General features: G+C 36.1%; 1 protein-coding gene across 10 annotated transcripts in view; it reads left to right on the forward strand.

Annotated features, from left to right (window-relative positions):
• SENP6 (SUMO specific peptidase 6) overlaps positions 1–25,182 on the forward strand; it is a 114,868-nt gene that overhangs the window by 49,993 nt on the left and 39,693 nt on the right. For all 10 annotated transcript variants that reach the window (XR_004672033.3, XM_003805813.7, XM_063605386.1 and 7 more), the window contains 6 exons: positions 8,157–8,302; positions 12,106–12,403; positions 15,518–15,747; positions 19,484–19,651; positions 24,362–24,395; positions 24,787–24,981. Coding sequence is in view for 9 of the 10 variants with exons in the window: in XM_003805813.7 (XP_003805861.1) it covers positions 8,157–8,302; positions 12,106–12,403; positions 15,518–15,747; positions 19,484–19,651; positions 24,362–24,395; positions 24,787–24,981 (1,071 nt within the window). In the remaining variant the exon portion in view is untranslated. The remainder of the gene's footprint in view (positions 1–8,156; positions 8,303–12,105; positions 12,404–15,517; positions 15,748–19,483; positions 19,652–24,361; positions 24,396–24,786; positions 24,982–25,182) is intronic.

The raw sequence follows: 25,182 nt of genomic DNA on the forward strand, positions 1-25,182 counted from the left end.
AAAAATTTTTTCTAAACATACAGAATAACAACCGTTAAGATCTCATTTTTCTCTCCACCTACTCTCTCATTTGTTTCTTAAACTCCCTTTTTTTTCAGCCTGTTTTTTGTATCCTTGTTAGAGAGAACAGACATATATTGTCCCTGAATGTACATTTAATTATATTCTTCATGTAACTACATTATGTAATTACAACTCAATCACCTAATTTAGCACTGCTTAACACATGTTAACTTTTGCTTTTTGTTCGTTTTTGAGACAAGGTCTTGCCCTATTACCCAGGCTGGAGTACAGTGACATGATTACGGCTCACTGCAGCCTCGACCTCCTAGGCTTACATCATTCTCCCACCTCCACCAAGTAGCTGGGACTGCAGGCGCATGCTGCCACATCCAGCTAATTTTTTGTATTTTTTATAGAGATAAGGTTTCACTGTGTTGCCCAGTTTGCTGTCAGGCTTCTGGGCTCCAGCGATCTGCTCGCCTCAGCCTCCCAAAGTGCTGGGATTACAGGTTTGGGCCACTGCTCTGGCCACATATTAACTTTCAACCAGTCAGGGTAGCTGTTGTTAACATTTTAATATATAACTTTCCAGACCTTTTCTATGCACATATACTCATTTTTAAATTGATACATAATATTCATACTGTATGTACTGTTCTGTATGTAACTTGCTTTCTGACTTTATGATATCTAGTTTTTACACTCTCATTAAAAGATGACAGACATGGAACCAGCATGGAAAACACAATTAAAGGAAGTTTAAGAATCAAATGCACCAGCTATGGTAGTTCACACCTGTAATCCCAGCATTTGGGGAGGCCAAGGCAGGAGGATCGCTTGAGCCCAGGAGTTTGAGACCAGCCTGGGCAACATGGTGAAACCCTAACTCTCCAAAAAAATATAAAAATTAGCTGGGTATAGTGGCGCGTGCCTGTAGTCCCATCTGCTTGGGAGGCTGAGGCAGGAGGATCACTTGAGCCCAGCAGGTCAAGATTGCAGTGAGCCACAATCGCGCCACTGTCCTCCAACCTGGGCAACAGAGTGAGACCATATCTCAGAAAAATAAAAAGAATCAAATGGATTCTTAAATTTATGGAGGACTTCCTTACAACTTTTTTTTGACCTCGTGATCCGCCTGCCTCAGCCTCCCAAAGTGCTGGGATTACAGGCATGAGCCACCACGCCCAGCTGCAAATTTTTATATCCAAGTTTCTATAATCTTTTTTTTTAAAATAAATGTGCAGTGGCCCACTATGTTTTATGTGGCATAATTTGTTTTCAATGTTTTGACATTTAAAATATTATTACTGTACTGGTACGTGCTTTTTATATATTTGATCTATTTCTTTGCATCAGATCCCTAGAAATAAAATTTGGGGGACAAATGATATACAGATTTTTAAGACTTGATACGTTAATGCCAAAATGCCTTGTGTGGCCGGGCACGGTGGCTCACGCCTGTAATCCTGGCACTTTGGGAGGCCGAGGCAGGTGGATCGCTTGAGGTCAGGAGTTTGAAACCAGTCTGGCCAACATGGTGAAATCCCATCTCTATTAAAAATCTCAAAAAAAAAAAAAAAAGAAAAAGAAAAAAAATGCCTTGTGTAAAGGTGGTTAGCTCCCAACACAGTATTATTTGAGTCGGCCTATTTTCTCCTGCTTTTCAGCAACATTAGATTATTATCATTCTTTTAGTCTTTGCCAGTCTGATCAAAATGTTTTTCTTATATTTTCTTCATAACTGGTGAGATATCTTACATGATTAATGGCCATTTGAATTTATTTTATTTATGTCTGCCCATTTATTTATGTGTCCTTTGCCTGTTTAATACTTATTTAGCAACTCTTTGTTATCTTTGATGTATATATCTTTCCATTTTGTGGTTTTTCTGTTACTTTTTTCTTTTCTTTTTTTTCTTTTTTGACGGAGTTTCGCTCTTGTTGCCCAAGCTGGAGTGCAATGGCGCAATCTCAGCTCACCGCAACCTCCACCTCCCGGGTTCAAGCGATTTTCCTGCCTCACCCTCCCGAATAGCTGCGATTACAGGCCTGGGCCAGTCTGCCTGGCTAATTTTGTATTTTTTAGAGGTGGCAGGGTTTCTCCATGTTGGTCAGTCTGGTCTCGAACTCCCAACCTGAGGTGATCCCCCCGCCTCGGCCTCCCAAAGTGGCGGGATTACAGGCATGAGCCACTGTGCCTGGCCTTACTTTTTTCTAATGTTGTCAAATAGTACATTGTAGTTGAATCTGTTGTTAAAGTTGGGTTTCCTTAGTATTGTATTTAGTAAAGCTTTTCCAACCCTGGGATTTTAAAAATATTCACCTTTATTTTCCAAAAGTCCTTGTAGATTTATTTTTATTTATTTACATGTTTTTACATGTACATCATTTTTATTTAACAGCATTATTTTATTAATTAACCTTGTTTTCCCTCAGTGCATTTGGGTGAATGTCAGGAATGCCTACTGAAGTATTTAATAAATTGCTCTAGGAATCAATTTCAACATTTTTTCTCATGTTTTTGGAATGTTGTGGTTTTTTTTTTAACTAGTTTATTTTGCAAATATATTTGTAAGTTTTCCACTGATATCTTAAAGTTAGGTATGATTATTAATTCAAGCTGGCCTCGTGCCCCTATAAAATGACAGTGTCTGTTCTTGGGAAACTCCACGGCTAGATAGACTACAAACTTGTAAACATACTGTTGTAGAGTCAGAAAGTAGTATGTAAAAGCCAATTTAAAATGTGGTATCATAAAGGAGTGGTCACTGCCCTTTTCTGGAGTTTTAATTAAATCTTCACACACAAAGATGAGGCCAAGCATGGTGGCTCACACCTGTAATCCCAGCACTTTGGGAGGCCAGGGTGGGAGGATCACTTGAGCCCAGGCATTCAAGACCAGACTGGCCAACATAGTGAGACCCTGTCTCTATAAAATAAAAAAAAATTAGCCAGGTGTGGTTATGAGCACTTGTAGTCCCAGCTACTCAAGAGGCAGAGGTGAGGGGGGATCATTTGAGCCCGTCAGGTGAAGGCTGCAGTGAGCACAGGTTGAGGCTGCAGTGCACTGTGATCACGCCTCTGCACTCCAGCCTGGGCTACAGAGTGAGACCCTATCTCAAAAACAAAGCAAAACATAAGTAAAGCTGAGTTTTGAATCATTGGAATTTGACATACCAAGTCGAGGAGGAAAAGCTTTGCACCTAATGAGGATGGAATGCAAAGGCACAACAGGTGAAAGAGTCTCATCTTATTTGAACAAATAATGTATTTGATTGGAGAATGGGTAGAGGATAGTCAGAGTTGAAGCCATAGAAGTAGGTAGAGGTAGATTGTCATGCTAAAGAGTTTTTACAAAATCCTGTATGCCAAAAGTATAGTATTTAGCCAGAAGTGATTTTTAAAGAAGATAATGAGAATGTGATAGATACATGACTTCAGTTTTATTTTACACTGAAAATCAGTAGCAGCTACATGATGGAGAAAACCATTTTTCTAGTTTGTCTTTCTCTTTTGAAAAATTATAAAAAATGTAAAAGCAAATACATAATCATTATAAAGATAACGGTTTGTATTCTATCACTGTCGTCTGGGTACTTATTTTTCAGTGTATTAGTAGTATCACAACTAAAATCTCAAATAAGAAAGTTAAGCCTCTTCCTTACCCTGCTTCTCCCACAACTTCTATTATGAAAATGTTTATGCAGAAAAGTTGAGACTTCTACAGTGAACATGTGTATATCTGTGTGGTAGATAGATATAATTAACACTTTTCTGTTCTTGTTTTATGACATGTCCATCTAGTCATCCCTTACTACGTTGATTCATCTTATTTTTTGATGCATTTTAAAGTCGATTGCAGATGCCTAGTATACTTCTAAACACTTCAGTGGGCATATTATTAACTAGAGTTCAATATTTGTTTACAGTTTATTTTCTTTTGAGGGCTTGTTTGGAGGTTCTAGCAGGGGAGCACAGCTACTTGTATACCCTTGAACCAAGATCGGTCCTCCTCTATCGGGGATGGTCGTCCTCTTTCACCCAGTGTGCAGCTTTGGAAGGGATGCGCATGGAGCGATGAGGGAGGAAGTGGACACCCACCTAGCCAGCCAGATCAGCCCAGTTACCCCTGGCGATCAATGGGGTGACAGATGTCGCAGCCAGATCACCCTCACATTCTTTCTTTTGAAATAAAATTTACTACAGTGAAATACATAAATCTTAAGTATATAAAATTTGAAAACTACATATCCCTTTCTAACCAAAATCCCCATGAAGACATAGTAGAAATGGTATCAGCACCTTAGGAAAGTTCCCTCATGTTCTTTCACAGTTAGTCCCTACCTCTTCCCCCTCAAATGTAACCATTGTTCTGATTTTTCCTAGCATAGATTAATTTTACCTGTTCTAGGACTTCATGTAAATGGAGTAATGCACTATATACTCTTATGTGAGGCTTCTTTCATTCAGGATCTTATTTTGAGACTCATCCATCCTGTTGCTTGCATCAATAGTTTGTTTCTTTTTAACATTGCATTGTATGAGTATACCAAGTTATTTATCGATTTTCCTGATAATCGATAATATAAATAATCGATAAACAACACCTGGGTTGTTTCCAGTTTTTGTCTATTAAGAATAAAGCTGCTATGAACATTCTTTTTATGAAGGATCTTTTTTTTAACTTGATTTTTTTAATGTCTTCTATTTATATCGAACCTGTATATAGATCACTCTTACCCAGTAATATCTTCCGTAGTCTCCCCTTTTGTGCATACCTGGAAATAGTGTAGTGTATTTAAAAAGACATTGAGCTAGGCTGGGCGTGGTGGTTCATGCCTGTAATCCCAGCACTTAGGGAGGCCGAGGTGGGTGGATCACCTGAAGCCAGGAGTTCGAGACCAGCCTGGCCAACATGGTGAAACCCTGTCTCTACTAAAAATACAAAAACTAGCCAGGCATGGTGACGCATGCCTGTAATCCCAGCTACTCAGGAGGCAGAGGCAGGAGAATTGCTTGAACCTGGGAGGCAGAGGTTGAGTGAGCCGAGATTGCGCCACTGCACTCCAGCCTGGGCGACAGAGCAAGACTCCGTCTCAAAAAAAAAAAAAAAAAAAAGAATACACAATGAATGAGCTAGAAAATCTAGCAGGGAGTATCCTAATCTTCATGTTCCTACCACAGGGTCTTTGGTAAATACTCTTTATTCTCTTTCTCATCCCTGTAAGAGGGATTCAGCATAATGTCACATGGTTTTCGTCTTAAGTACTTCTCTGGAGTAATCTGTTGAGGATTTGAGGCTACATCAGCCTAGCAAAAATCACTTCTGTGATCAGTTAGCTAGTAAAACTTCCACAGGCCACTTACTAAGTATTTGCCATCCTTGAACCAGTCCAATCTTAAGCTTTTTGCCATTTTATGTTTCTGCTGTAATTTTAGACTAGTTCATTTTTACTTGAGTTACCAAATCTTCTCAAGCGTTTTTCTCTTCTTTCCCTAGAAAATGGAATCCTAATGGAATTTCTTAACCCTGAGGCTAACATTTTTGTGTTTTTTTCTTAACTCTCTATAGATCTAGTTTCCTATAACACTATCAATCATTTACCATTTCTCCTCATGACATTGGTTTCAAAAGTCTCAGCTTAACTTTCTTAATTATGTCATTCCTTCCTTTTTCTCTTTCTTTCAGAGCCTTATAAATAACCTTGATTTAGGTAGGGATCAGAATTTTAATGTCATTTTTCTCTACCTATTATCAATTAAAATTTTGAATTATATCAAAGCTTTGGACATTTGTTTCCCTCTTTGTTATGATGGTAGAGAAAATGTGACATAGACATGATGTTATAGGTATGGTGAAGAGAAGAGTGTGATTACATAATCAGGATGAAATGATACTGTTTTTTTAAATGTCAGTCTCCAGGATGCAGCAGAAAACTAATTAGATACATGTTTGAGCAAAATAATGTGCAAAGATACTGTGTGGCTTAAAAAGATTAATGAAGTATGTTTATAAGGAAAAAGCTTTCCTTTGGGTACATTATCAAATTTAGTAAGGCCAAAAAAGCTTGTAGGGGCTTATGTTTTAAGACTGCTTTACTGTAAATTAAGTTTTTCAAATAATTGGTTGTGTGTTTCAGACAACTGTGTTTATTTTCCGAATTCCAAAATGTCTGCCTTCTTTTTATAGTGTCACATCATAGCTCTTCAACAAAGTAACTTAGCCTTCATAAAAATAATACCTGGATGCTCTGGACTGGAGCAGCTGCTCTGTAACCTCAGATTTTAGATCTCGGGAGAAAAAAAGCACTTTTTAGTTACTCTCTGGCCAGAGGCTAAGTCCTTAATTGTTCTATATCTGTGTATGAATCATTATCTCTGTGTCAGAAAGGTAATGCCATTTTCAGAGATGACATAGTGACAATGTCTCTTCCTCCGACCCCTGTAATTTCATTTTTTTATGTGTCATATAGTTTTATGTTTCTCATGTAATTCATTAATCCAGGAAACATTTGTTAAGCCCTTGTGTAGTTTCTAGATGCTGGGAAAACACATGACTAAAACGTAATTTCTGCTCTTCCCAGAGCTGGCAATACAATGGGGGAACAGAAGTACAAATAACAATAAAATGAGAGCTGTGAAAACTCTAGGGATTGTTTAATTGTGCCTAGAGTGGGGCAGAGGCAGCTTCTTAAAAAAGAAGAGTTTGAATTCACCACATAGGCAGAGCTTCACTTGTGAAAAAAACAGCATATGTGAGGGTGAAAGAGAGAACACATGAAGAAATGAACCTTTTTGAGGTAAAGTTTAAGTGGAAGTAAGATTGAAACAGGAACTTCTGCTTGCCAAAAGATGGAATTTAATTAGAGTATTAGAATGACAAAGTCATAATTTTTAACTAGATCACTTTGGCAGTAGTGGGGAAGGATTTAAGGGGAGCAAAATTGGGATAGAGGACATCAGTTTAGGCAAGAGTTAAGCATCAGAAATGTAGTGGCAGTGGGTTTGGAGAGGACAGAGTGAACTTAAGAGCTATTTAGAAGTAAAGATGAAGGGACAAGGAGTAGTCATCGATTATTTAAATTTCTAGCTTTGGTGTCTAGGAAAATAGACGTGCAAACAATGAGAGGGTGATGATCACTTAGTGAAACTTTTTGTGATTGCACTAAGCAAGAATAATTATAGGTTTCTTAAGATGGTGTTGTATATCAAATTAAATATTATATAATATTGATTTTTATGTCTACATAATCTTATTTTTAAAAACCAAATGATAAAAGAATATTAAATATAGGAAACTAGAAGTATTTAACAAAGCTGTGTTTGTGCAGGTTATTTTGGTTTACAGATTCTTCACTTATGTTTTAGAAACATGTTTGGCCTCTTGGATACTTAATCCTTTGCTGATAAAGTCAGATTATGGTAAATTTTAAATTGGCCTGTTTTGGAGTTCATCAAATCATTTAAACATTATAATTATATTTGTAATGAAAATTATTAAATTTACATAAAAAATATCGAGAAAAATTCTCTTGCATGTTCCAAAGTTAAAAAAGAAAATTAGCTTGTGGCAGGCTTAGTTTAGTTTCGTTTACCCAAACAATTGTACTGTTTGAATTCAAATTTTTCTCATTACTACTATTAAAGTAAGTGACTTGGAAAAAAAGAAGGAAACCAGCCTGGGCAACATAGGGAGACCCTGTCTCTACAAATAATAAAAAAATTAGCTGAGTGTGGTGGCACGTACCTGTAGTCACAGCTAGTTTGGAGGCTGAGGTGAGAAGATCACTTGAGCTAAGGTGTTTGAGATTAGAGTGAGCTATGAGCATGCCACTGAACTCCGGCCTGGGTGACAGAATGAGACCTTGTCTCCCAAAAAAAAAAAAAAAAAAAGGGAATTGTGAGTATGTGAGTGGTTAGGCACAGGAAGGGCTTCTGTTACCTTAGTAGAACAAAATAAAGTGAAGAGGATATTGATACACTTGATGAAGTGGTGCATATGTGGAGATCCTGCTGAGGAGTGAAAAATAAATAAGAGAAGAGTAATCCAGGATATAATTATTGGTTTAGTCTTATGTTCTGATTATTTTTTTGCTGAAACACTAGCTTATTTTAACTAAAACTTAAAGTTTATTTTTTTCTCCTTCCTTTAGAACGTATAATGAAGAAAACAGAAGAGTCCGAATCTCAAGTGGAGCCTGAAATCAAGAGGAAAGTACAACAGAAACGGCACTGTAGTACCTATCAGCCTACTCCTCCTCTATCTCCTGCTTCAAAAAAATGTTTAACCCATTTAGAGGTAAGTAGAGAAATTATCCTTTGTTGCTAATCAGATTGTGTTTTGATTAATATTAGTTTCAGTACTTATTAAATTCTAGGTGATCTTTTATCATAGGACCAGAAGAGACTTGGAAAACTTATTTAGGCAGCTTTTTCTGCCTTCAGTAGACCATTTTTATGCTTGTTCAAAATGTAGAATTTATTTTTCTGTAAAGAATTTATCAGTGCTTCCCTGCAACATACTTCAAATGATTGCTGTCTGCCAGAATTTTTATCAAATAATTTTAAGAAGCCAAAAAGTTACAAAAAATAGTAGAAGAAAATCTATATATTTATCTCCCAGATTGCTTGTTGTTCACATTTGCTTTATTGTCCTCACTCTCTATGCCTTTTTCCCTCCTTCCTCCTGCCTACCCATAAACGTGTGTATATGTATTTTTTTGTACTATTTGAGTTGAAGTTGCAAGCATGATGCCCATTTAATATTTAAGTATGTGTGTTTTTGGTTTTTTATAATCAGAATACATCTGTCAAAGTCTCAAAGTTAACATTGATCTAAAATTACCATTTAATCCACAAGTCCCATTCAAATTTCAGCTAAATAATGTCCTTTATGCGTATAGAATTGAATTCAGGGTCATGTGCTGCATTGAATTGCTGCGAATCTTTAGTCTCTTTCAATAGAAATAATTTCACAGTCTTATCTTTTTCATAATCTTGGCATTTGTTGAGGAGTATAGGACACTTACTTTGTGCCTCAAATTGGGTTTGTCTGATGTTTGTAAATGATGTGTGTAGTTTTCAAGAATGCTTCAGAAATGATGCTGTAATCTTACTGCATTACCTCAGGAGACATACGATGTTGATTTTCACATTAATGATATTTTACCTTAGTTAAGATGTTCTAGATTTCTTCACTGCTATGTCAGTTAATAGGTATTTGACTAATTCATTAATAAGATTTCTAACATGAGCTAGAAGTATTTCTTATTCCGTATTTATATATTCATTTATATCAGCATGTACATATGAATACTTTACTTAAAAGGGTTATACTCTGTAACTTTCATGATGTTTCATGACTTACCTTGATGCTTCAATTGTCCCAGATTCCATGTGAGTCCCTTCAAGCTGGCCTCTGTTTTTTCTGACATGTCCCTATCATTCTTTGAAGACATTCATGACATTCACTTCTCTGCTTTTTAGTATAACAAGATGGTCTTAACTTATCTTGTATTTCTTTTTTTTTTTTCCCCCGAGATGGAGTCTTGCTCTGTCACCCAGGCTGGAGTTGAGTGGAGCGATCTCGGCTCACTGTAGCCTCCACCTCCTGGTTCAAGCAGTTCTTCTGTCTCAGCCTCCTGAGTATCTGGGACTACAGGCATCTGCCACCATACCCGGCTTATTTTTGTATTTTAGTAGAGATGGGGTTTCACCATGTTGGCCAGGCTGGTCTTGAACTCCTGACCTCACGTGATCCACCCACCTCAGCCTTCCAAAGTGCTGGGATTACAGGCGTGAGCCACCGCGCCCGGCCATTATTTTGTATTTCTGTCTCAGCCCTAGAGTCATTCATTTCTCTGAGGAGCCATGCATACAAGGAGAAAGAAATATCTTCTCCTTTAAGTGGAGGGAACATATTTGGGCACTAGTTATGTTCATTCACATGGGTATTATTGTTTCTCGGCCTTCTCAGTGGACAAAGCTAAGAAATACATGTGTGTGTATTAATATTTAATCTATATTAGAATCCATAAGTTCACACTGATAACTCTAATTCCAGCCCAACACTGAGTTTATTTAATTTTTCCCACGTTGCATGTTTGTAACTCCCTTCTCCAGAAGTAAGTAACTTGACTCCCATCACCCCTGGTGTATTTACCTGTTAGCTTAGTTTTTCTTTATGTGATAATGTCCTGCCATGCCAACCTAAGTTTGGCTCAGGCCATGCTGATATCACCTACTGCTTAGCCTAGGTAAAGGAGGAGGAAAGCTCCTCCCTAAATACAACATCTTTCGTCCACTGGACATGCCCACTGAAAACCTCAGTTTGTTTGTTTTTAAAGTTCAGGGGTACATGTACAGGATGTGCAGGTTTGTTACATAGGTAAACGTGTGCCGTGGTGGTTGCTGCACAGATCATCACATCACCTAGGTATTAAACACAGCAATAATTGTTTTTTAATAGAAGTCTTCCTTCTTTTACTCTATTCCTATGCCAATTGTTCTTACTTTCTTCTTAGTGGAGATAAAGAATTGTAGCCAGCCTCTATGTAAACTTTAATTCCTAGACAAGGTTAGTGGTTTTTTCTTTCCATGTATAGTCTCTGAAATTCTACACTATGTACCACTTGTAAGAAAACAAGATCTGTGGGCCGGGCACGATGGCTCATGCCTGTAATCCCAGCACTTTGGCAGGCCGAGGCAGGTGGTGGATCACCTGAGGTCAGGAGTTTGAAACCAGTCTGGCCAATATGGTGAAATCCCGTCTCTACTAAAAAAACAAAAATTAGCTGAGCATGGTGGTGGGCACCTGTAGTCCCAGCTACTTGGGAGGCCGAGGCGGGAGAATCTGTTGAACCCTGGAGGCAGAGGTTGCAGTGAGCCAAGATTGCGCCATTGCACTCCAGCCTGGGCAACAAGAGTGAATCTCCTTCTCAAAAAAATAAAATAAAGAAAGAAAGAAAACAAGACCTGTGAATTTAATGGGATTAACATCTTTAGGATATTTAGTAAAAATGACATAGTCTCAAAGACAGACTTATTAAGTGCAGTTGGTTATTTATGGGTAGAGTCTTGCAGATAGTATGTGATATGTAATTTGGAATTATTTAATTTTGTAAAACGCCTTCCACTTCTACTGACCAAAGCAGGGAATGAGATTTTAATCAGTTTTTTTTTCTCTTCAATTTTTTTTGTTTGGAGAGATTGGATGTCGCTATGTTGCCCAGGCTGGTCTTGAACTCTTGGCCCTAAAGAGTCCTACTGCGTCAGCCTCCCAACGTGTTGGGCTTACAGACCTGAGCCACCATGTCCAGGTTTAGTCAGTTTTTGTTTTCCAAAAGAAACTACACTTAACATAAAATTTTTATGAAAATTTATTACTTTACAGTATTCTCTACTAAAACGGAGCAGTATTGAGATTCTAGTTTTTAGAGAGTTAGGTTAATAAAATGTTAATCTCTAGTTTTTATCATGAAAATTTTTTTTATCTTATTCAGTGTAGTGTATCTGCATTTTGTTCGTAATTCTCAAGAGTTCCAAGATAATGTTTCTTAGCTGATGGAAGGCATATCGTAATAGCTCAGAACATACTTCCGTTCATATTTTAATATTGGGGATTTTAATAGTAGGAATGTGTTTTTTCTGTTTTAGTATCAATTTTATGAGCGGAAACAGCACTTTTCCATGGAATTCTTTTCATTTAGATATGCCCTCTTTACCTTTATTATAGATACTAAAGTAATGGAGCCAGTCAGTACTCAGCTTGATCATATCCTCAGATTCTTGGAGACAGAGTTATTTTATATATAGCTGACTGCTAGGCTAGATAGTCTTGAAAATTTCTTCCAGCATTTTGATATTAAATCCCGACTAACATTACTTATTTAGGCTCTCATGGTAGCCATGATGGTAATGATGGGGAAGAGAGGGACTTAATTTTGAGACTTTGAGGGGATTCCTTAATGATGCAATAAAATGCCAAAATCTTTTATTTCTTTTGTTCTTTTGGAACTTTATGAACACCGTGAATGTTCAAAATGTGGAAAGGAAAAAGAAAATCAGACCAAATGCCAAAGTTGTGGTGTTCTTTTTTCTAAGGATTTGCAAAGAAATTGCAGACAAGCTATTACTTTGAATGAGTCTACTGGACCATTATTAAGAACGTCAATTCATCAGAATTCTGGAGGACAGAAGTCACAAAACACAGGATTAACAACCAAGAAGTTTTATGGCAACAATGTGGAAAAGGTTCCAATTGATATTATTGTGAATTGTGATGACAGTAAACACACTTATTTACAGACTAATGGAAAAGTCATTTTACCTGGGGCAAAAATACCCAAAATCACAAACTTGAAAGAAAGGAAAACAAGTTTGTCAGACCTAAATGATCCAAGTAAGTATTTTACTCCCTTTAATATTGCTTATATCAATCCAGTATTTTTCAGATATATTTTTACAACCACTCTCCCCAACCCCATATATATTTTTAATATAAATGTGAGCTTAAAACTAATCTTGTTCTCATCCTGTCCATCTTAAATAGTTAAAAAAACAAACAAAAAAACCCACAGAACTTGACCCTAGTCTTAGATGAAGTGCTAGTTATAACCAGCATTCTGACTTCGGCCAGGTTAATTTAATCTTTCTGATCTGTAAATGGGTAGATTTCCTGCTGATAGTGGTTTTTTTTGGGGGGCGGGGTGCCTAAAATAACATAAAATATGCATAGCCCAATAAAATATTTGACATACAATATCCTTACCACATTTGTTCCTAACTCTATATCCTGTCTTTTTACTCTGGTGTGTATGTGTATGGCATGCAGTCCTTGTTTATAATAAACAGCAAAAGATTAGAAATTATTGGGGACTGGTTGACTAGAGTATACAGCGTGTATACTCTAAAGGAGTGAAAGATCTGATAAACTGTGTAATTTCCAAGATCCTTAATTAAGTGAATAATGCAAGCTACAGATAAGAGTGTATACTGTGGAGAATGAACATAATTTCTTCTAAAAAATAGAAATTGGGCACAGTGGTGTCCCAACTACTCAGGAGACTGAGATGAGAGAATTGCTTGAGTCCAGGAGTTGAAGTGTAGCCAGGGCAATATAGCAAGACCCTGTTGCTAAAAAAAAAATAATAATAATAATAATTATAAACAGAACACTAGGCTTTCCTTTTAATATATACTTGTGTAGTTTTTCATTAAAAATATAGTTCATGGGCCTTTTTAAAAAATCTATATACATGTACACACATACGTCTGTATGTATATATATATACATCTATACATGTCAGGTACTGTGCTAAGCATTTTACATACCATTTGTTCTTGCAACGATTCTGTGAAATAGATACCCTTATTGTCCCTAATTCTACAGAGAAGAGAAATTGAGCCAAATAACCAGTAAGTGGCAAAACCCCACCTCTCAAATGCTATATATGTAAATCTGTTTAGATCGTCTAATCTGGCCTGTTAGGTTTTCTGCTGATAAAAGACCAGTGTTGAAAGAGAAACCATGCTCAATATTTGTTCCTGAGACTGGACAGTAAAATTAAAAAGACAGGTAGAGAAATACTGAGATGATACTTCTCTGGGACATGTACATTACTCAGTAAAAATTAAGCATTTATGTTTGAAATACTAATGAAGTCAATGCATGACTTTTGAATGCTTTTTCTGTGTCAGGCTGTTTCAGGCCTGGGGATATAGCAGTGAACAAGACACTGTCCCTGTTCTCTTATAGTTTATGTGTAGCAGGGAGAAACAGATAAACAAGTGAACATCCGCAACAAGGAACAACAGAAAATTTAAATCAGTTAATTTGATTGTGTGTGTGCTTACTTTATTGGGTTATCAAAGTGATATTTAGGCTGGGCGCATTGGGTCACGCCTCTAATCCCAGCACTTTGGGAGGCTGAGGTGGGCGGATCACGAGGTCAGGAGATCAAGACCATCCTGGTTAACACGGTGAAACCCCGTCTCTACTAAAAATACAAAAAATTAGCTGGGCATGGTGGTGGGTGCCTGTAGTCCCAGCTACTCGGGAGGCTGAGGCAGGAGAATGGCATCAACCCAGGAGGTGGAGCTTGCAGTGAGCCAAGATTGCGCCACTGCGCTCCAGCCTGGGTGACAGAGTGAGACTCCTTCTCAAAAAAAAAAAAAAAAAGTGATATTTAAACTAATACTTGGTGGCCAAAATGCATAATATTGAGGGAAGTAGAATTCAGGCAGGAGCAAGCTTGTGGTGTTTCAGGGACAGAAATACTGGCTAGTGTGCCTGGAGGATAAAGAGACAAAAACAGAATATTATGAGAAAATTGGATAAATAGACAGGGGCCAGATTATGTAAATTTATAAACCATAGCAAGGAGTTTGTATTTGACTCAAATACAATGTGAGTGGCTTTGTGGAATTAAGATATAGAGATAGATTTGCTACGATTCAGTAATGAGTACAAGGTATAAGAGCAAATTACCATCATAGTGTCTTTTCTTGCTCACGTCCATTTACTCAACAAGACTTATTGAACATAAGGCACTGGTCCAGATTTTTCCAAGGACCAGTTAAGATTTTAGTAGCTTCCTGTGTGAGATAAAATTACTTGGCTACAGCCAGGTGCGGTGGCTCATGCCTGTAATCCCAATATTTTGGGAGGCTGAGGCAGGCGGATCACCTGAGGTCGGGAGTTCGAGACCAGCCTGGCCAACATGGAGAAACCCCATCTCTACTAAAAATACAAAAATTAGCTGGGTGTGGTGGTGCACACATGTAATCCCAGGTGCTGGGGAGGCTGAGGCAGGAGAATCACTTGAACCCAGGAGGTGGAGGTTGCAGTGAGACAAGATCGCGCCACTGTACTCCAGCCTGGGTGACAGAATGAGATTCCATCTCAAAAAAAATATATATTTTTTATATATATCATATATATTATATATATGATATATTTTATATATTTTATATATATGATATATATATAAAATATATATTATATATATTATATATATAAAATATATATGATATATTATATATGATATATATAAAATATATATCATATATTATATATCATATATATATATACTTGACTACATGGAGTTTCACACATATTTACAATGCATTCTATTTTGTGAACAAGTTGTATGCAAATTATTTTTTACACCTTAAATTTTTTGGGACTCTGAAATAGACCTACTGTTCTTCTTGTAACTTGCTGATATTGCTGTTTGGGTGAGTGGTGATGGACTGTAAAATCAAATTTTGTATTTGTATCATATTTTTTAAAAGATACCAAGTCTTAATGCTTTCTTCAGATTTAACTTTTTATCAGATAGAGTGGATTGTATCTTCATTCATTTTTGTTAATTTTAGTTCTGGAGGAGGTCCAAAGCAAATTTAGGATATTTTCCACTTTGGTAATTTATTTGCATTTTTAATGGACAGAAATGAAATATAAAATTATAACTATAGTTTTAATATAAATTATAAATTATTAAAATACTTTTAGTCATTTTGTCCAGTGATGATGATGATGACAACGACAGAACTAACAGAAGAGAAAGCGTATCTCCTCAGCCTGCTGATTCAGCATGTTCTTCCCCTGCACCATCCACTGGAAAAGTAGAAGCAGCGCTAAATGAAAATACTTGCAGAGTAGAGCGTGAACTACGAAGCATTCCAGAAGACTCAGAGTTAAATACAGTTACATTGCCAAGAAAAGCAAGAATGAAAGACCAGGTACTTTTCACTTTTGTTGACATTTGTTCAGATTAATGCCTCCATTTTGGGGTGTAAATTTTTTTTAGAAGGCAGTTTGGTAGTGCCAAGAAAAAATGATGGATTATTAAGTGGGGCTTAAATACCACATGGGAGATTATTTGGAAGAACATTAAGCCATATACAAAAATAAGTTTCAATTAAACTTAAGGCTTGAAGTATAAAAAATTCAACAAGAAAACACGGTATCAACCTTAAAATGTCGGTATGTACAAAAATTTCTTATAAAATCTAGCAGAGGAGAGAAGTCATTTTGACAGAGATATATTTTACTATAATACTATGTTTCATTATGTTTTATATTTTACTATAAAAATTTCAAAAAGTTCACATGGAAAAAGGTAATATGAACGATGTCAATAGACAGTGTATCTAGGACAACTATTTGTAATGCAGATGATATAGTATTTTAATGTCTGTAATAGACTGAGAACTCTTAAAAATTACAGGATAAAAACAAAATGAACAAAGGATAAGAATGGACAAAAATAGAAAATTCATGTAGTAAACTACCACATGAAAAGTGCAAATTAAGGAAAATGAAATATAACTGTATTCAATGGACTTTAAAAATTGTTAAAAAATCAATTAATATGTGCTGTTGTCAAGAATCCAAGGGAAAGGACACTTTCCCAATTTGCTGATGGAAAAGAAAGTTACTATGATCTTTTGGGAAAGAAATGTAAAAATGACCATTAAAAAATTTTTAATGTGTACTATTTGACCAAATAATTAATTCCTTAGACTCCATCTTCCCCAGTACGTAAGGCTTTATATGCAAACATGATTATTGGCAAACAAAATCGTTGCCTGTTAATATGGATATGGCTGAAGAAGTTAGGGTATATCCATATGATGCAGCCATTGAAAATAAAAATTAGAACTTATATCAGTGACTTTTAGGATTTCTGCATGGTACTGTTGTGTGAGAATACCAAAATAAGGAAATATGTGTATATTACTTTAGTATGAATGTTTTTATAAAATAATAAACTTGTATGTTAAATTCTATATGTGTTTATACATGTCAGTGTTCATAGGAGTACAGATACAAATATGGGAACATATATACTTGTTTATTAAGATGGGAACCTTAAAAAATGAAAAACAACAAAAGCAATCATAAGGATAATAGAAAAATATATGGATTTATTTATTTACTTACTTATTTAAAGGGGGGATCTTGCTCTGTCACCCAAGCTGGCATTACAGGTGCAAGCCGCTGCACCCGGCTGGATTAATATTTTTATATAATCTTACAGAATGCCTTTCCCACATGGTAGCACGAGCAAAAATGGTAAATGAAAAGATGAATATATTTGATTAAATGAAAAGTAGAACAGTGTAGCAAAACACTCTAAACACAATTTGATAGGTAGATGCAAATGGAAAAATAGTAAGCTATGTGACAAAGTGTAAAGTGGTCCTTTATATATTTTTAATTTTTAAAAAATCAAGAAATAGAGGCAAATCATAGGGAAATAAGGAAAGGAAATGAATAGAATTAAAAAAATAGTAATCAAAGTAGTGAAAATGAAATTAAAATACCTTTTGTGAACTTCAGATTGCTGAAAAATTTAAAACTATGATATTGTCTCAATCTTGATCAGTGTTTGGAGAAGTGGAATGTTGAATGTATAAGTTGGTGTAACTGTTGAGGGCAGTTTGGCAGTAATTCTAAATGTGTACCACAACTGGCTGGACTGCAAAAATGCTCTTTGAAGAATAGTTTGCTATCGCAAGAGATTGGAAAGAACTTAGATGTCCAGCATATGAGTTCAGTTAAATTAATGATGAATTTCCATGTAATGGAATTTTCAGATGAGCGGTTTTCAGACTGGCACACTGAATCATAAGGGTACCTCAGTGTGTACTGTCTTTGATGATGCTCCATGGAGGGTGTGGACCATTCAAATTCTAGACTAAATCCTTTATTGTAGATTCAGCTGGAGCAGCTCTTTCCTGTTTTATTAGTGAGCTAAATAACCTCTCATTTGAAGATATCTCTACAGCTAAAAACAAAACAAAACACTTTTAAACCTCTCTAACAGGTTTCTTTAATAATAAGGGAAAATAGGCCGGATGCGGTGGCTCACACCTGTAATCCCAGCACTTTCAGAGACTGAGGTGGGCAGATTGCCTGAGGTCAGGAGTTCGAGACCAGTCTGGCCAACATGGTGAAACTCTGTCTCTACTAAAAATACAAAAAAATTAGCCAGGCGTGGTGGTGTGTGCCTATAATCCCAGCTACTTGGGAGGCTGATGCAGGAGAATTGCTTGAACCCCCTAGGGAGGTGGAGGTTGCAGTGAGCTGAGATCATGCCACTGCACTCCAGCCTGTGCGACAGAGCGAGACTCCATCTCAAAAAATAATAATAATGGAAAATATTAATGATAAATCTGTTAATAAGCCTGAAAAAGCAGTTTACAAAATCATATATATGATTTTATATCATATATATGCTTTTATATCATATATATGATTTTATATCATATATATGCTTTTATATCATATATATGATTTTATATCATATATATGCTTTTATATCATATATATGATTTTATATCATATATATAATCATATTTTGTTTAAAATACATTTTTTTTTTCCTGTGACATAGATGGTAGAAATACCTTTAGAAGGATAATGGGAATGGTGGACATTCTTTTCCCTTATTTTCTGTCAAGATATTGTTTTATTCTTGTGATGATAATAAAGATACTAATATAATTACTTGTAATTAAAATTACATACCTATATGAAGTGTTTATGATAAATTTCTATTTGGAAGTGACTGGAATCATAATTTAACAGATGAAAATAGTTTAAAATATGTAAATATATAAGGAAGGGTTATTTTGTAATGCAAATAACAATTCTCCTAAATTGCTTGCTTTCTAAAGAATTACTGATTTAATTCAAGTATCACTGCCACTATAACTAGCAGCATTTTACTGTGCATGAAGCAATCTGCTAAACTGCTTTTTATGCATTAACTCAGTTGAGTGGGTACTCTTACTCTGCATATTTTAGAGTTTAGGGAACCAAAACTTACATAAGTTATTAAGTTTTACAAGATCAGATTTTTTTTTTTAAGGAGGAATTTCGATCTTCTTGCCCAGGCTGGAGTGCGGTGGTGCGTTCTCAGCTCACTGCAACGTCCACCTCCCAGGTTTAAGCAGTTCTCCTGCCTCAGCCTCCTGAGTAGCCTCCTGAGTAGCCGGGATTACAGGCACCTGCCACCACACCCGGCTAATTTTTTGTACTTTTAGTAGAGACGAGGTTTCACTGTGTTGGGCAGGCTAGTCTTGAACTCCTGACCTCAGATGATCCGCCCATCTCGGCCTCCCAAAGTGCTGGGAGTACAGCTGTGAGCCACTGCTCCCGGCCAAGATCACATCTTTAAAAGGTGGTGTGGCTGTTTGAATCCAGGCAGTCTGATTCCCAGAGTACTATTCCTGACTACCATACTATTACTCAAATTTAAGTAACAACCAAAGTATAGCTAAATAAGATACAGGGATTTACTGTTATATAAAAACCATGAATTTTAATTTTATCTAACACTGTTGAAGGGAAATCCATTTTATGTTGTGATATTTACATTTCTTATATTGGGTCTTTGCATATGTTTATACTTAGCTTGCAGCCTTATTTTAGTAAATTATTAAGTGAACATTTTCTTTTCCTTTTTAGTTTGGCAATTCTATTATCAACACACCTCTGAAACGTCGTAAAGTGTTTTCTCAAGAACCTCCAGATGCTTTAGCTTTAAGCTGCCAAAGTTCCTTTGACAGTGTCATTTTAAACTGTCGAAGTATACGAGTAGGAACACTCTTCCGGCTGTTAATAGAGCCTGTAATTGTAAGTACATTCTTAAGCTCTTTACTATACCAATTATAACATTAAAAATGCCGTTGCTAAAGCTAATATATAATATTTAAAATTTATAAGTTAAAATATTTAATAGAATATCAAAGTTAGTTCAAGATTTCACATTGCTTTAAGAGTATATAAATAGTAGCTCCTCGCCATTAAAATGAGTTAGAAAACCTTCCAATATGTTATTGTTTATTATCATGCCAGCTTCGTGCATGAAACTTTCAATGAGTTAGAAAACCTTCCAATATGTTAGTTTTAGTATCATGCCAGCTAAGTGCATGAAAAGAATATATTAAAGAACTGTAGTGAGTGAATGAAGATTCCAGAAGTTTTGGGGTTTGCTGGAAAATGTATTATAGCATCAAGACTCCTAGAAATAGATTATTGTACTATAATGGCTGCCCAAAGGACTTTGTGTACTTTATCTTACCCATCATACCTGTGTACTTACTATTCTGCCACCAATCCAAGTTTTTATTTTCTATTTGAAATTTTAATATAATCTCCTTAACTAGCCTTCTTAGTCATTATTTTTTTCTCTAATGTATTCTAAACATTGTTGCTAGATTAATTGTAAAGCACTGTATGTGTTCTGTAAGCCTTTGTTTTATAATGCCTTAACTTGATGTCCCTATTTGTTTCCATCCCTTCTTTCAAACTGATATTGTCCTTTTTACATAAAGCACTTGTCTTTAAGAGAACTTATTGCCGGGCGCGGTGTCTCACGCCTGTAATCCCAGCACTTTGGGAGGCCAGGGCAGCTGGATCACGAGGTCAGGAGTTTGAGACCAGCCTGGCTAATATGCTAAAACCGCATCTCTACTAAAAATAGAAAAATTAGCCAGGGGCAGTGGCATGTGCCTGTAGTCCCAGCTGCTCGGGAGGCTGAGGCAGGAGAATTGCTTGAACCTGGGAGGCAGAGGTTGCAGTGAGCCGAGACGGCGCCACTGCACTCCAGCCTGGATGACAGATCAAGACTCTGTCTCAGAAAACTGAAAAAAAGAGAGAATTATATCACAGCAGGAAAGTTGTAAGGTATTTTATTATTTAATGTAATGAATAATAACTGTTTCTTTTCTGGTAAAGGTTCATGGTTCTAGGATACAATATGATCAAAAGAAAACAAATTGTTTATAGGAGAAAATGAAATGTGAACCTGATTTCTTAGCAGAGCACAGCTCTATGAGAATCCGGCAAATTTTTCTTTTCCATCAAAAACCCTAAGCTTCTCACAATTTAAAAACTAAAGTTTCAGAAGTACCCTGGAGATTCGAAGCAAATTATATATAAATTGTCTACCCTTTATTGCCCAATAATATTGTAACATATGTCAGTGTTTTTAGGGATTTATGAAATTTGTGTTTTGTTACAGCCCTCATACTGCAGACTGTCTTTCCTGGTTTCTGTCAATTAACAAAAATGTCACTGTGTGTCACTTTGCACCTCAAAAATGTTCAGGAGTGCCCTGTAACTTTTACGGCTTTCTCCCACATTAATGCTGTTATTTATAACTCTTCAGTGTGATGAGTAAGGTTTTGCTGGTGATTTAGACATTTAATTAGAAAGTTGCATATTTAGTCTTAAAGCTGTTTATGAAGAACTACATTAAAATTTGGATGAATTTTTTCTAATAGGTAATATTTGCTACAGTGAAGAAAAACTTTGTAAATTTAGTTAAAAAAATAAAAGGCGGTATATGTAACATAAAATGTGTCAGTTTAAAAAATTATAATGCTAAATGAAATATTCCAGCCAAAAAATATAATGTAGAAATTTGCAGTGTGGTATTAACCTTACTTGTAGCATGAGATTTTTAGCAAAGGGCATTCTTCATTGAAGAATAATTAGTGGATCTGTATCTTCTTCAGATGGCGTAAATAAAAAGATGATTTGATATTTTCTTCTTGAACGTAACTTCCTTATGTTTTGTAGTGAAATGATTTATCTGCCAAGTTATGATTAATCTGAGAAACAGGTTTTAAATGTTTTACTATGTTTAATGTTTTATAAAATTCTACACTTGCTTATTATTAGATAATTTAATCATTTTAATTTGCTCAGTGATATAATTGGCATTATTATTTTTATGTATTTATTTATTTATTTTTTTGAGACAGAGTCTCACTCTGTTGCCCAGGCTGGAGTGCAGTGGCACGATCTCGGCTCACTGCAAGCTCCACCTCCTGGGTTCATGCCATTCTCCTGCCTCAGCCTCCCGAGTAGCTGGGACTACAGGCACCGGCCACCACGTCCAGCTAATTTTTTGTATTTTTAGTAGAGATGGGGTTTCACTGTGTTAGCCAGGATGGTCTCGATCTCTTGACCTTGTGATCTGCCCATCTTGGCCTCCCAAAGTGCTGGGATTATAAGTGTGAGCCACTGCACCCGGCCAATTGGCATTATTTAGAAGCGTCCATTTTATTTAAAAGCAAGTGCTTTTTTAAAGAAGTAAAATGGCATATATTATTAGGAATACCACATATGCACAAATTCATTTTTCAAATGAGAAGATATAAAACCAAGGTTTTCATTCAGTTTAAATTTAGAAACTTTCACAATGTAGATGAAATAGACCAATGTCTACTTTTTTTTTTTTTTTTTTTTGAGACCGAGTCTCACTGTTGTCAGCCCAGGCTGGAGTGCAGTGGCACAATCTCGGCTCACTGCAGCCTCCACCTCACGGGTTCCGGCAATTCTCCTACCTCAGCCTCTTGAGTAGCTGAGATTACAGGTGCCTGCCACCATGCCTGGCTAATTTTTGTATTTTTAGTAGAGATGGTGTAACATCATCTTGGCCAGGCTGGTCTCAAACTCCTGACCTCAGGTGATCCACCTGCCTTGGCCTCCTAAAGTGCTGGGATTACATGTGTGAGCCACTGCGCCCAGCCCAGTGTCTACTTATAATATTAATGTGTGACTTACTTAGATATTTCTAAATGACAAATACTTAGATATCACTTCCTTCAATTCCTTTATCTTATGCAACAATTTTATTTAAATGCTTTATGTCAGCCAGGTGTGGTGGCTGTAATCCCAGCACTTTGGGAGGCTGAGGCAGGTGGATCACTTGAAGTCAGGAATTTCAGACCAGCCTGGTCAACATGGTAAAACCCCATCTCTACTAAGACTACAAAAATTAGTGGGGTGTGATGGCGTGCACCCGTAACCCCAGCTACTAGGGAGGCTGAGGCAGAAGAATCACTTGAACCCAGGAGGTGGAGGTTGCAGTGAGCCAAGATTGTGCCACTGCCTTCCAGCTCGGGTGACAGAGCGAGACTCATTCTCAAATAAATAAATGAATGAGTGAATGCTTTATGTCATCATTATTGACACTTTTTGCATCAGCTAACATTTTTCCAAAACATATAATGTCAACATCCATGTATGCTAGAATGTTTCGCAAGCTACTCCTTTTTTTTTTTTTTTTTTTTTTAAATGATGAGATCTCTCTTCGTTGCTCAGGCTGGAGTTCAGTGCTGCAGTCATAGCTAACTGTAACCTTGAACTCCTAGGCACAAGCAATCCTTCCACCTCAGGCCCCAGAGTAGTTGGGACTATAGGTACATGCCATCTATACCTAGGTAAGTTTTTCTTTTTTTGAGATGATGTCTCACTATTTTTGCCCAGGCTGGAGTGCAGTGGCACAATCTCGGCTCATTGCAACCTCTGCCTCCTGGGTTCAAGCGATTCTCCTGCCTCAGCCTCCTGAGTAGCTGGGATTACAGGCATGCATTACCACGCCTGGCTAATTTTTTATACTTTTAGTAGAGATGGGGTTTCACCATGTTGGCCATGCTGGTCTTAAACTCTTGGGCTCAAGCAATCCTCCCAAAATGCTGGGATAACAGTTAAAAGCCACCATTCCCTGCCAGTACCCATGCTTAATGTCCCCAAATAATTTGTTACTTCCCAGAGAAACCAGTTAACACATTCCTTTCAGATGCAATAAAAAGTATGTTTAGTGACATTCTAGACTTTGCAATTAATTATTGTAGTAATTGCTAAATTTATTTTATATTTGCTTTCTCTTTTTATATTATAAAAATCTTCACACTGAAAAGTTGAAAGAATTTTGCAGTGAACATTTATATAACTCCCAGCTAAATTTTACTATTAGCATTTTATTGTATTTGCTTTCCATATATCTATTCATCCCTGTATATATTCATTTATCTTGTTTTTTAATACATTTCAAAATACTTGCCTCCTTTTTTGAATGTCTCTTCTGTAAAATAATTAATTCAGGCTATAATAGGCTTAATGTGTCTTTTCCACATTGAAATAATTAGTTAGAAAATACCATGTTGTAACCACCAGTAATAAGTAATTCAGGCAAGGACCTTCAATGATGGGAAACCATTGAGTGAAAGTCAAACCCCCATGACATGCAATTTACCTATATAACAAACCTGCACATGTACCCCTGAACCTAAAATAAAAGTTAAAAAAAGAAAAAAAAAAGAGGAAAGAAAGACTGATGGAAGGGATGTGACAAGAATGTTAACAGTTTAACAGTTAGTGGGTTTAGGTAAGCAATGTTTAGGTGTTCATTATAATGTTATACCAACTTCTCTGTGGGATTTTAAGAGATAAACGAGTAATATAAGAAACATTCTAAGTATTTGAATAAAAAAGTGAAGCCTGCCTTTCTTTGTAAGTCTAGAGCAATACTAATTCATCTTTTTTTTTTAGTTTTGTTTAGATTTTATCAAGATACAGCTAGACGGTAAGCTATTTTATGTCTTTTTACTTACCAAAGCTTTCTTTACACCAAAGCACTTTACAGGAATAAAAGATTAAATAATATTCATAGAATTTATTAAGATGGTTAGTTGTTACATATATCTTCTTATCAAAGGGCATATATCTTGGTGTAATTTCATTCAGAAATATCACAGAACCTAACTTTTTAGAAACCCCTTTTCATTTGGAAAAAATAAAAAAATTTCTTTAAGGCAGTTATAAAGATTTTTTTTATTACCCACAAGAGTAATGATTTATAGAGCATAATAAATATGTGCTTACATTTACTTAAACTTGTATTTCCTCACAATTTCCCCCATTCATGATATTACCCTCTTAAGAATTATTTTTCCATTTCATTTGTTTTCCTCCAGAACCAGACCATGATCCTGTAGAGATTATTTTAAATACCTCTGATCTAACTAAATGTGAATGGTGTAATGTCCGAAAATTACCTGTAGTGTTTCTTCAAGCAATTCCAGCAGTTTATCAAAAGCTGAGCATCCAACTGCAAATGAATAAGGAGGATAAAGTTTGGAATGATTGTAAAGGAGTAAATAAATTAACAAGTAAGTTGTGTAAAACAGATTATAATAGATAATTATAATAGATACTGTATTTACAATATCTGTTGAATAGCAAAATGTGAGTGCACTTTGACAGATGCCTTAGATGTATATTATCTACAATTGTCACAGCCACCTTGTGAAATAGATATTACTTTCTCCATTTTACAGATGAGGAAAAACTCACAGAAAGTGGAAGGGCTG

Source organism: Pan paniscus, chromosome 5 (genome assembly GCF_029289425.2).
Source record: "Pan paniscus chromosome 5, NHGRI_mPanPan1-v2.0_pri, whole genome shotgun sequence".
Taxonomy (NCBI): Eukaryota; Metazoa; Chordata; class Mammalia; order Primates; family Hominidae; genus Pan; species Pan paniscus.